General features: G+C 40.5%; 1 protein-coding gene across 1 annotated transcript; it reads right to left on the bottom strand.

The window, feature by feature from the left end:
- Positions 1 to 982: 982 nt before the first annotated feature.
- On the bottom strand, positions 983 to 10,720 carry cxxc1b (CXXC finger protein 1b). The gene is made up of 14 exons (XM_030052434.1): positions 10,525 to 10,720; positions 7,734 to 7,846; positions 7,545 to 7,645; positions 7,286 to 7,422; positions 6,727 to 6,882; positions 5,861 to 6,007; positions 5,627 to 5,734; positions 5,297 to 5,475; positions 3,970 to 4,177; positions 3,051 to 3,161; positions 2,875 to 2,924; positions 2,692 to 2,788; positions 2,348 to 2,500; positions 983 to 1,392 (listed from the first exon to the last, which is right to left on the bottom strand). The coding sequence occupies exons 1-14, from the start codon at positions 10,525 to 10,527 to the stop codon at positions 1,246 to 1,248; spliced, it is 1,710 nt and encodes a 569-aa protein (XP_029908294.1). The 5' UTR covers positions 10,528 to 10,720; the 3' UTR covers positions 983 to 1,245.
- Between the last annotated feature and the right edge of the window lie 2,136 nt (positions 10,721 to 12,856).

The following is a 12,856-nucleotide window of genomic DNA, read 5'->3' as shown; positions in this document are numbered from 1 at the left end:
TTGGGAAGCTGGGAAATTCGGAATGCGGGTGGGGAAATAAATAACGCTGGACTTCCACGACGCTCATGTTTACGAGCACATCTTTTAACAAAACGCGCTTGTTAATTTGTGTTTGATGCAGTTTGTCTCAAATTCGGAAACTGGATATAAATAAAATAGAAATAATGGAAAATAGAAGGGGACATTTCCGTTTGACTGCTACAACAATACAGCCTGAAACACAAGAGGCGGTGTATCCTCTGTTTCCCTTCTTTCTCTTTGATATCTTATTTCATCTTTGGTGCCCGCCGACTTCACGTGCTGTGGGAAATAAATAATGAGAGAATTTACTACTATAATTCACTTTCCAAGATCATTTAAAGGGATATTTATAATTTCATCTTGATGTTAATCTTCATATTCGTTTTTTTTTTTCTTAAAGGACACACTCGAAAAAAATTGTCCTGATCAGATACAAATTATTTGTTTTGCAAATTTGGGTAGGCAAATGAGTCCTACTGTCATGATGGGGATGTTGTTATTTGGGTAGTTTAATGCAGTCAGACTTTACCCATGTATTGTTTTGTGTGTATGTTAGCTTCAGATCAATATTTTAGTCATCTCTAATTAAGATTTTATTACACAATATTGTAAATACTGCCTCATTTAAGAGGTAAGAGCCAAATTATTAAAATGATCATTTGGTCAGTCTGCAGTAATCACATAATGTACAGGGTAATTGATCACATACTAAACAGCCAACAAAATGATGGAACAAGAAGTGTATCAGATTCATCACACACACACACACACACACACACACACACACACAGAGAGAGAGAGAGAGAGAGAGAGAGAGAGAGAGAGAGAGAGAGAGAGAGAGAGAGAGAGAGAGAGAGAGAGAGAGAGAGAGAGAGAGAGAGAGAGAGAGAGAGAGAGAGAGAGAGAGAGAGAGAGAGAGAGAGAGAGAGAGAGAGAGAGAGAGAGAAATAAGGACCTATAACAACTTTGCATATTGAATTTATTTTTTAGCAATCATAAGAAAAACAGCAGTGTTGATTCAGCAACAAGTCATCTACCACACTCAAGAAAAAATATATCCATTTACCATTCAGACAGTTCATTATGGTACAAAGTTTTTAAAATAATATATATCCAGTTAGGAAAAAAATGGTGGCTGTCGGCAACAATCTTAAATCTTAAACCACTCAAATCTCGTATTCTCTCTTATTTACAAATATGAACATTTTACAGAACAGATGCAGACTATCTATCCTTGTTGCTACGGAGATCGGTGGTCAAGGGGTCATGCTGAATAGTTTGGTGCAACATGAGAGCAAGCAGCCCGGCCCTGTTGGTCATGGCCGTCCTGACGTTACGCTCTTGCTCGAACAGCTCGTCCAGCTTGTACCACTGTGAGAAAACACAGGAGGTTAACACTCACGGACAGCCAGCTCAGTTTATTAACCAACTGGAGGAACCTCAAAATAAGCAAACGCGTCATCAGCCAACAGTAAGAACCGCGATCCCTCCGGTTCTCATCAAAATCAAACTGTGATATAGCAGTCATGTCCTTTCAAAGTTCAAATTTTTACCTTTAATTACAGCGCCCCCTTCAGCCCAGTCATTGTTGTAATGCTGCCAAACTACATTATCCCTCCAAATGATGTCAAAGCTGGGAGTAGGGCTGAAACTAATCATCATTTTCATTGCTGATGAATCTGTCAATTATCTTTTTGATGTCTTCAAATCTTAGTGATCTTGTTGAAGCTGGGATCCACAAATATTTGGATTTCTACTTGATTGATTACTGCAATGATTAATCGGTTACAGATATTAATTTTCTGTCCACTGACTTATCAACTAATTAACTTATTGTTTCTGATGTCACATTGGACTGTCAGACAAATCCAGTCTGGGCTACAGTAGTGACAATGTGAACCAGTTTACAACAGGAACACAAAAATGGCAGCACATCAACATAAGACCCACTATCAGCCAATTACACTTTTAAGATTATGTGTAGCTGCATAAACAGATTTAACAAGAAAGTGGAAAGAGCTCAACAAACAATGCTGCAACCCAACATACAGTTTGACAAAACATTAAATATTGGAAACTCCTCATTCAAGTGTGAGGGGTCTGAACTTGTTGGGTTGCAATTCTACTGGCTAGGGGCGAAGATGCGGGCCAGTCTCTTTTCATAATCACAGTGTCTCTGGTGATAGTCAACGCCCGTCCCCAGGATCATCATGTGAAAGGTTAAAAAGAACAACTTTTGCTTGAAATGCTACAGAATGTCAAATAGATTAACATCCATTAATTCTATCCCAAGACCAAAAAGCCCCAGACTCGGGTTTGGACTTACCACCCTGACTCGCTCTAGGTCCACCTCGGCTCTCCTGAGCTTCTCCCAGTTGTAATGTTTGTTGCATTTCCGTTTGGAGACCCGGCAGTATTCTCCAGTCAGCTCAAACACATTCCGTACAAGAGGACACCCGCACACCTCATCCACTGGGACCTAGTCACCGGGCCAGAGAGAGAAAACCACAAAATAAATAATGGCCCACTCATCACAAACATCACGCTCAACATGCTTAGTAAGCCTGTTAGTAAGCACATTTCAAGGATTTACACCAAGTGGACAGTTTGTGGAGGATCGTGGAAATCATACTGTAGATTAAATGGACAGGCCTGCATGTTTCCACTGACCTTTGGGTCTCTGGAATGTTCTGGACACAAAACCTGAAGCCTTTTGCAGTAAGTCTTGCTCTGGGGATTGTATACATCGCAGAACAGTCTGGTTGCTCTGGAAAAGAAATAAAGAAATTTTAAAAATCATCATAGGAAAATATTATAACCACAGAATATGACTGTTGATTTTGTTTCTCTTACCCTTCAATTCTTGTCGGGTACATGGAGCCAAAAGAGGTCTGACTCTCGTACTGTCGATGCAAAACAGAGAGGTTTGTAAGAATTATCAATCAGGGACAGAAATGCTGTAAGTATATGCTTTTATTTGTGCATATATGCTGTTCGTCCTTACAAGTTAACAGAAATTTAAAAGTCACCTTTGCGTAGCATCGCTCCATATGTCTGAGCGCCACCTTTGGGTTGATGGGATGACTACAAGACACACAGAAAATCTGCAGGTCTGTGTCCTCGCTGTCACCTTCATTCACCTGCAAACAGAGACAAAAGCAATTTAATTTTAAGGAAAAAAGAAATCAAGGTGATTTCACTTAAGGGCGGGATTGAGCAGCCGCACTTTCATTACAGGGCCAAAGAAGACTGCAATAAATTGGTTGTAAATTGGTAGGACTGATGGTTTAGGAGCTCCAGACACTTTTAGCAAAGATGATGATGAAAGGAAAAAAAGTATAAAAAGATGATAAAGAAGTAGACTTGCTGCTCATAGAAATGATCAGTAAGCTGGGTTATTTTATTAAAGTTGCATGAGACAAGCTTTTACATAAGACATCACAGATTGGCCCTATTTACCCAAATTAAATGCTGGTCATTTATTCACTTACAGCAAGTCACGAATCAAAGCTAAAAAGTGAAATAAAAACTGTCCTCAAAAAGTAGTGAGTGAAAATGCCATGTCTTCTGTCTCCTTGTTGTTGGAGTGTGATGTGTAAAGTTTACTTACACAACACACTCACTGTGTGTTTTTGAGAGCCATTTCATACAATATTGATACATCAAAAGGTAAACAATTTTTAAATGAGTGTAAATGAATGACTGTGCTGGGAAATGGTAGCCACATGCCCATGGCCCTCGCAAAAATCAACCTACTGTCCACTTTTGGATCACAACTTACCAGTTGACAAGCACTGATATAAATTACCATTGGGACAATTTGCCAGTATACTGGTGCATGTACAAGACCTTTGCCCTCGTCTGGAGATGAACCACAGCATTATGATGGATAAGCACTTCATACAGGGAGGCAGTGTGAGTGAATGCACGTCAGCGCTGCCATCTCACCTCCTCGTCCTGCTGAACAGCCTGCTGCTTGGCCTTGGCGATGATGCCCTCCAACTCGTGGAAGCGTCGCTCCATTTCGGTGAGGCGCAGCCGGGCGTTCTGCTGATCCCGGCGGATTCGCTCCAGCTGCTTCTTGCCGTGTTCCTCAGCGATGCAGGGACTCTGCTGCCACTGCTGGATACGCTGCGGGAGGATCTCATAGATCCGGCTGGTGACAAACATGCACATGTTTTCATATTTGCACTACAACATTTTGCACACTATTATTGCGCAATAACAACTTAAATAAGCTATCTGCATTTCTGGTTAGACACTAACTGCATTTCATTGGTTTTGTATTCTGCACAATGACAATGAAATTAAATATAAAAAAAAGATTAGGCCAAACCAAAGTATTTCATAGCACAATAAGAACTGATGAGTACTTTGTCTTGTTGCCTTGACAGCTCAAAGCTTTAAATCTGCATCAGTACTAATTTCACCTCCAAGAGGGAAAAATGCAGGCTGCCAGAAAAAAAGGACAAGAAAATCCCCTCCCCTCACTATGCAGAGAGAATTCTAATCCACTGACGAGTATGGCTTAACTTTTTGAGATTCTCTGAAACCCAGGACAGTAATGCTAAGGATAAGAAAGCAAAATCCAAATTTTGGTTTGAATGTTAACCTAAAAAAATGAAGATGCAAGGGATAACTGACAACTGAAAAATACTGGCTGATGCGGAGGCAAAGATCATTATTTTTTTGACAGAAGAAGATCCTGCTTATTACACAGTTTTACCTTACAAAATAAGTAAAAAAAAAAAAAAAAAAAAAAACGAAATAAAATAAATCAGTCACTCTTACTTTGTCTTGGCTGTATTCTTTCCTTCACATCAGAAGTTTTGCTCTTTACAACAAGTCATAACTTCTTTTTGACAGTAGGTGTCAGCTACTGAACAGGTTTATTCCTGTATATTTAGGTTTTGCTAACATTAGCCTTCAGTAAGAGCTCATGACACGCAGTACGGTCGGTGATCAGTCGTAGTTTGACAACAGTCCTCTGTTTAGAAATAGACTACAGAATGCCTTAATTGATCACTCAGAATCGAGTCTTCAACATAATGGTGTAATATCTGAACTGAATTACCTGGCAGTTGGGTCAAGCCCTATTAATTATACAGTAAAAATGTGATCAAACAAACTGCATCATATCCATCACAGTGTAAGACGATGACGGCGACTGGCCAACATCCAATATTTAATTCAAGTCCAACAGTGGCACAGTATCTGCCCAGCCTTGCTGACAACTAATGCATGTTCATACAGAGGAGAGTGTGAGAGCGCTTACTTGGCAGCTAACTTCATACCACAGTCCTCAGAGCAGTATTTGGAGTTGGGTCTTGCTGCCTCCACACAGCTTGGCCCCAGACACTGGCGCAGCCCTCCAACATCCCGACCATCATTCCTCTCGCTGTGTCTGGCTTTGTCCTTGTGCTTCTGCTTCTGTTTGTGGCGCCGTGACTCCTTCTGATGGATGGATTTAAAAAAAAAAAAGAAATAAAAAAACAGTGTAGTGTACCAAGTGTTACCATGGTAAATAGTACATATTTTTGGTATTCAATGTATTACATGCTTAATAAATGACAATATCCAAAGCAAAAACATGACATTTTCTTACTTTTTTGTCAAACTTTTTCTCTCGTCTCTTGACATGTTTCACCTTCACAGCTTTCTTGCGCATGACAGGGCTGAAGGGCGGCTCATCATCCTCATCACTGAGCCATGGCTGGGTAATAGGAGAAAAGGACAATTGCTCAACATACAGTACTTGTGAAATGTTACTGCTGCCTGTGGACAGACAGACTTTGATCACACTTAAAATGAGTCAAAATCATGTCAATGATTCTCCTACCATGTTGTCATCATATCCTGCTGCCTTGTACTGCTGGTAGAGCTCAGCCTCGCTGTCGTAGTCATCAGAGTAGCATCTCCGGCGGTGGTAGGAATTATCCCTCCTTTCTCGCAAAGAGAACTCCTCATCCTTCACACGCAGCATTTTCTGAACAAAACAAGAAACAGCAGGTCAGATGTTTCCCAAGAAACCTCAAACACTGAGCAGGTACATCAGCGATCACCAAGTAATACATTTATTGAAGAGAGATGGACAATCTTCTGACTGAAAACACTTTAGTTATGCTACTGAAATGGTATATTATAGGCTGTATGACACTTATCTCACTATTACAGAAGTAACATTTTTCATCAAAGGGTCATTACAGAGTGTCTGCAAATTTTTTAGATTTTTTAATGCCATCAGAATTAAATATGGTCAGGAAGGTGAGAGTTGTATATTTATCAGTGCAACTGAGCTTATTTCTTACTAAAGAAACACTGCACCAAGAATCCTCTGGGTTTTAGGGGAATATCAGCAACAGGGAGAGAAACAATAGAGGATGTTGCGAGGGAACCATTTTGTTAAACAATCAGAATCAGATGACAAAATTTGAGATAATAATGTAATACGTTACATTGCACCCAAAAGCTGATATGCAATTCCCCAATTATAAGATTTCTAGATAATCTTCTAAAGCTGACTTCAAGATTTGGGGTGTATTTAATGGTATTTAAAGGATTATTATGTCCTTAAATTAAATGTTTATATTTTAAACATTAAGGTGACCTGCAAACAGGCAGATTTTTTGGTATTCATCTCGAGCTTGGTGGTGTAATCTGAGAGGGAGAATGCGGAGATAGTTATTGTGTCAGAGGAAGACTCACCCTCGCTCGAACCTCACACTGCCTGAATCGGCACTTCTGTCTTATCTTGTTGGGACCCCCAAACTTCTTCATGTCCTTACAGAAGTCGCACTGAGCGCAGTCCTCAGTCCTTCTGCACGGCTCACACTCCCCACACATACGGACTGAGCGCTTTACCTGTAGGTAAGTTGCACACAAGACACTGACAGCTGTCACTTCCTGCTGAGCCTGCAAACTTTAACGTCCTGCCTGTTCATACAGTAACATCAAGGAATAAAATGTGGCTGTGGCTGCGATGATAGCAAAGCTGCTTTGTGCACAGGAACACATTACCACTAAGCTTCAGCTTCTCTTTTACAGCAACAAATCAAAATTTACCACTAAGAGTAAATCAAAACACTCCCACTGTAATACAATGGCAGGATGAACAAAGTACCTTTGTAATTTTATGTTTTCTCACAAAAACATTCAACTATGGCACAAGCACAAGGCATCATGTAGATGCAACAAAGATAAGCTCTTATTAATAATGATTAAAAAAAAAAATGCTACTGAAATAATGTAATGAAATGCTACTTACTTTTGATCCACGCCGCCTTTCACTCTTATAATCTGGGGTGCTCGGGGCACTGTACTGCTTTTCAGCTCTGTCAGGTTCAGATTCCTTGTCCCGGCTTTTCTTTGAGCGATACTTTATTTCCAGTGAGGGATTTTTACCTGGGGATAGGGTAACATTAAGGTGCATTATTTGGCTTGTTTAAAGGATTTGTGAATTCATACAAGGATAAGCATGCCACCCTGAAACACTTTGATAAGGTATTGATAAATTTCGCCATTACTTCTGCATCTCATGCAGTACCACTCCCGGATCGCCTTGGCCATCTTCTCGGTGACGTCAATGCAGTGGCCGTGGAACCACTCATTGCAGTTATCGCAGCCACTACCAATGAGAGAAGCAAACGTATGAGCACCGCAGCATTCATTAGAGCTCACTGATTCACACTACAGCTCTGGTGTTGTCAACTCACATCATGAAGCAGTTGATGTCTGGTTTCCTGCAGATACAGTACAGCGGTGCGTTCTCCTCCATGCTGCTGTTTTCAAGCCCAGGCACAGGGTCGATGTCAGACACCTCACTGTCCTGAAAAATACACGCACAGACACCTCTCACTTAACAAACTGATTCACTTTTATTGTTGTGTTGTTGTTGACTTGCTGGTTCTTGTTTTAACAAGTCACAATAATAATCTACAGAACTATTATCAAAATTGCCATGCGCAATACCCAGGAGCAGCGACTAGTTAAATAACCTGCTGTGGCTGGGTCATTGCTTCTTGGGCTTATACATACAGCACATACACACAACCCTTGTATGTACACATTATATATTATATTATGCACACGGACACTGCACATGTATATGGATCTACTGTGTCCTATTCCTATTTCATTTACTGTGTCTACCTTTTTATTGTATTTCTGTCTTTCATGTTAAATTACTGCTCCTGCTGCTGCTGTGTCTCTTTGAATTTCCCCATCGAGGGATCAACACAGAAAAATCTCAATCTAAATCTAAATGAAGGTGAAATGTGTGACAAAATAACAAGTACTGTGGTGATACAAAGATGCCCTGGCCAACAAAATATATTCTCCAGACATAAAAAAAAATGTGTTTGGTACATACTTCAGCAAAATAACATGATTAGCACTGTAATTGCTTTATATTTTGTTTTCTCTCCCTAGTGGAAATTATGCAAAAATGATCACTCTCATTAAAATCTTGAATCATTATGTAAATACAGTATCTGTCAAATTAACTGCATTTTTTTTTTTTTTTTTTTTTTTTTTTGCCATGTCCTTCAGCCCTAGTTGTGACAGAGCCATATGGTTTTGTGTATGCCATTAGATCAGGGGTGTCAAACTGGTGCCATGGAGGGCCGAGAGGCTGCAGGTTTTCATTCCAACCGAAAACTCCACCAGGTGATTTCACTGAGCACGTTTACATGCAGACCTTATTCCTGTATTAACCGGAATATTCGCAATATTCCGGTTGCGCACGTGTCATGTAAACACGCACCGAACCCGATTAAGGTCATATTCCGGTTGGAGAGAATTCCGAATAAGCCCCCTGGAATATTCCTGTTCCAACCGGAATATTGGGGCATGTAACCACCTTAGTCGGAAAACTCCCCGAACCGGAATATTCAGTCACGACTGCGCATGCTCGACTCACAAGGACTTCTGTGGCGTCTTCGTTGCTATGGTTACCTGCAAGCGGGGAAAACGGCAGGGCGAACAGCAGCAAGAGCCAGGAGACTGCAGTCCACCTTCAGCTAATGAAAGACTTAAATATCACGGAGTATATCGATGGGAGAAAACATAGAACTAGCGACAGAAGAAGAAGAAAAAGAAGAATAAGACGAGGAAGAAGACTTCTTCGTCTGTTTTTCCGGCAGACCAGACGCCTATAGGCGTGCTGCTGCCCCCCGCGGCTGAGTGTCGCATGACGTCAGAGAGTGGAATACGCCGAAACACGGGGGCATGCCAAGTAACATGTAAACGGAATATTCCAGTTGCCGCGGCGCAGTTACCTTAGCCGGAATATTGAGCCGAACCGGAATATGGTGTGCATGTAAACGTACTCACTGATTAGTTCCTTCTCTCTGCTTGGAGGTGAGGTAATCAGTGAAATCACCTGGTGGAGTTTTTGGTTGGAATGAAAACCTGCAACCTCTCGGCCCTCCATGGCACCAGTTTGACACCCCTGCATTAGATGCTCATCTCTATACAAAGATTATAACATAACTGGCTACTGAGCTACTGAGGTTGTTAACATATTAGTGTACAAATACTGTAAATCATGGCTAAGACACAATGGGACTCTCAGGGTCGCATTGTGACAAAGAAAGGAAACATGCAGACAGATCCAGTGGACACTGCTCGTACTCTGGTCATTATATAGCCCATTTCCCCTCTTGGAAATACAAACAAACAAACAAACAGCACCATACCAGCCAAATAAGACACAATCAGTACACTGGCTACCTCTTTCTTTCCACAAGCCCTCAGCCTCATGCTAACTCACCGCATATCACCTCGGAAAATGAAAACAGATGGCACTAACTTTGGTGATAATATCCCACTACACCACACTGACAGTGAGAAAACACATATTCACATTTCTCCTTTTTGTTACACCCACTTGACTCTGTTTGTACTAGCACTTTCATTATCTTATCTTCATTAATGTCCGCTGAATTGTACCGACCTAATGCTAGTTCACTTTTTGGCAGTTGGTCCAATTACAGGCTTATATGTTAGCAATTAGGGGGGAAAAATCTGACTACTATATGTTATGCCAACTAACGTACTTGGTCTACAAACTTAAACGTTACAACGTAATAAAACTTATTATAAAACTTATAACTTATATTCAAATTGGTAGCTGTTATGTCCTAACGTAGCTGAGCTAGCCGGCTAGCCTCTGTTACTTGGTTACTCAGTTAGCATTAGCTGCCGTAACAACGTCACCAGTTAGCAAACAAAAACACAAGGCTGGTTAGTTTTAAAGGCCAACAGTTAACGCTAATAACTTCCTAAATCGACTTTAATATTTAAGACTATATCATTCAGGGTTAACAAAACCGATTATTACTTGATAAATATCATTTCCGACTGAGAGCTGGTCCTGACGGCCGTGGCCAGTTAACCTTACTTTGGTCTGAGCAACTTAGCTAACATAGTTTACCTTAGCAAATCAAACTTCGACACACTGAAAATGATCGGGTTTTTTGTTGTTGTTGTTGTGGTTGCAATTACCATTTTGTGAGATCCGTGTGTGTGTAAGGTCCTTGTGTTCGCACTGCAAATATGACACGAATTAAACAAACATAACCAAAAGCGGCGGGACTATAAACCAAGTGTGTTTCTCATCTTGTTAGCTTGATCTGTGTTCCTGAGTTGATACAACGTCGTCTCACTTCTTCTTCGTCTTCCGCTTATTCTTCGTCTTTTTCTTCTTCTTCTTCCGGTTCTTGGCATCCTTATTGTCACATTACTGCCATCTTCTGGTGTTATATGTCCGCTGTAGCCTCCCCGTTCTCCTCAGAAATTCAGCCATCCGTGTGTTTTCCCCTACCCGCCCACACTGTAGGATGTCTTTAATCTCTATATTTACTAATCCTAATTTCCTGTTAGCACCTCCTGTCTCTCTGCCACCTGTCTCAAGTACATGCTCTACTGTCTCACGTTGTTGGATGCTTGCCTATAATGTTCAGAGTGCTGTTTAAATTGGGAGAGAGATGACTCCCCCACAACCACGTTAGGTCTCTTTTACCTCTCTACCCAATTTATTCACAAAGTCTATTGCAAAAATGATAGAGGTTTATTATCAACATCTCCCTTCCTACCAAAAACACTTACACTATCACATGCTCGCCCTCCTCTATCTTCACCTGACACTGTGTACTGAATCCCTTCCTTAATGAAGATGACACACACACACACACACCACTTATTCATCGGTGAGTACTACTTATTGGGTGATGAGGACAGTGATGTACAGTTGGTTTGACTTACCATTAATACAAAATGTAAGTCGCTTTGGACCAAAGTGTCTGCTAAATGGCATAATTTAATTTAATGTAAATATAATGTAATGCAATCTAATGTAAAGGTCTGAAATGATGAAAACCAGTTCTCAGCATCTCATACAGCACAGTCCTCAGACTTGCAAATTTAAGGTACTCCACTTTCACAGCATCACCAACTCAATGAATAATGATGATGATGATGATGATGATGATGATGATGATGATACCAATGGTATTAATGTGTACAAGTAACCTTTTAATGGTGCTTCTTCTCTTTGCAAAAACTTGCATACAAAAAAAATGCATACAAAGAATATCAGTAATTGATTTGGCATAACTAGTTAAATGTAACCTGTGGGCTTTTCTGACACACACACACACACACACACACACACACACACACACACACACACACCCAGAGAAAGAAGGAGAGAGAGCTTGGCTGATGCGGTTACAGCTGGCAGCTATAGTGAAGAATATATTAATGGAGGAGAATGCGTCTGGCTTGTGCGATTAGGCTGCACAGATTACCTCAGTCTGGGCCATGAAAAGTAAGTACAATTTATTTTATTTATTTATTTATTTATACAAATTCTTCACAAATAGAGAGCAATAAGTCGAGTTAGAGGGCTTTTGGATCTCTGCAAATCACAGTAACCTCATCGAACAAGAGCGTATTACATTCAAATAACCATCTCAAGAGCTGTTGATTACATTTTTCTGAATCTGTGTGTGTAATTGTAAAACTTCCAAATAATTACCACCAAACATAACATTTGATACGTCAGATTTGGATGCCTGGACTAAATGCATTTTCCTTGTTCTTATCTTTACATGCATCCTATCAATGCTGCACCTCTGTAAAGTGTTGGCCAATGGCACTGATTATTAAGGATGAGTGGGTCTCTATTTATATCGTACTATTGCAAAATCCTGATATTTCACATGCTTATACAGTCAGTATTTCTGTGTATCAGCTCCCATCCACACTGTTTCAAAATGGAGATTAATAATAGATTAACTTCTCTGCATTTTCCAAGAGGTCCACTCATCACTGACAGCTAAGAAACCCCAGCTAAAGATATGACTCTTGGTCTTTGGTTACCGCTATAAAGTATGATATATAAGCAGGGAGTGACTTGTTCATGTTCATCTGCTTTATAATTAAAGAAAAAGGAGGGGGTGGGGGGGGGGTATTTCACAGTTTGTGCAAATAGAAGTGATGCTATCCTACTTTCCCATTTTGACAAAGAAAAAGACAAATAGGTGCCTTTTTTTTCCTCTTTCCCATTCTTAGTTGGTTTTCCTCCCCTTTTAAAGAGATTCCAGCAGGCCACATACATCAGGGCATGTCACCATGGATGTCAAGCTGAACCGTGTAGATGATGGTGGGAGTGATGACGGGACAAAATTCAAAAACTCGATCACTGAGGGCTTGAATCCGGTGATGACACCCAGCAGCTCCACAGAGGATCACGCACGTACGTTCACAGAAAACATGATGAAACTGAAAGCTGCACTTTGAACTGTTTTACAGCATCTGAGTGTAATCACCATCA

This window comes from Myripristis murdjan, chromosome 5 (genome assembly GCF_902150065.1).
Source record: "Myripristis murdjan chromosome 5, fMyrMur1.1, whole genome shotgun sequence".
Taxonomy (NCBI): Eukaryota; Metazoa; Chordata; class Actinopteri; order Holocentriformes; family Holocentridae; genus Myripristis; species Myripristis murdjan.
This window is presented reverse-complemented; position numbering and strand designations above follow the sequence as displayed.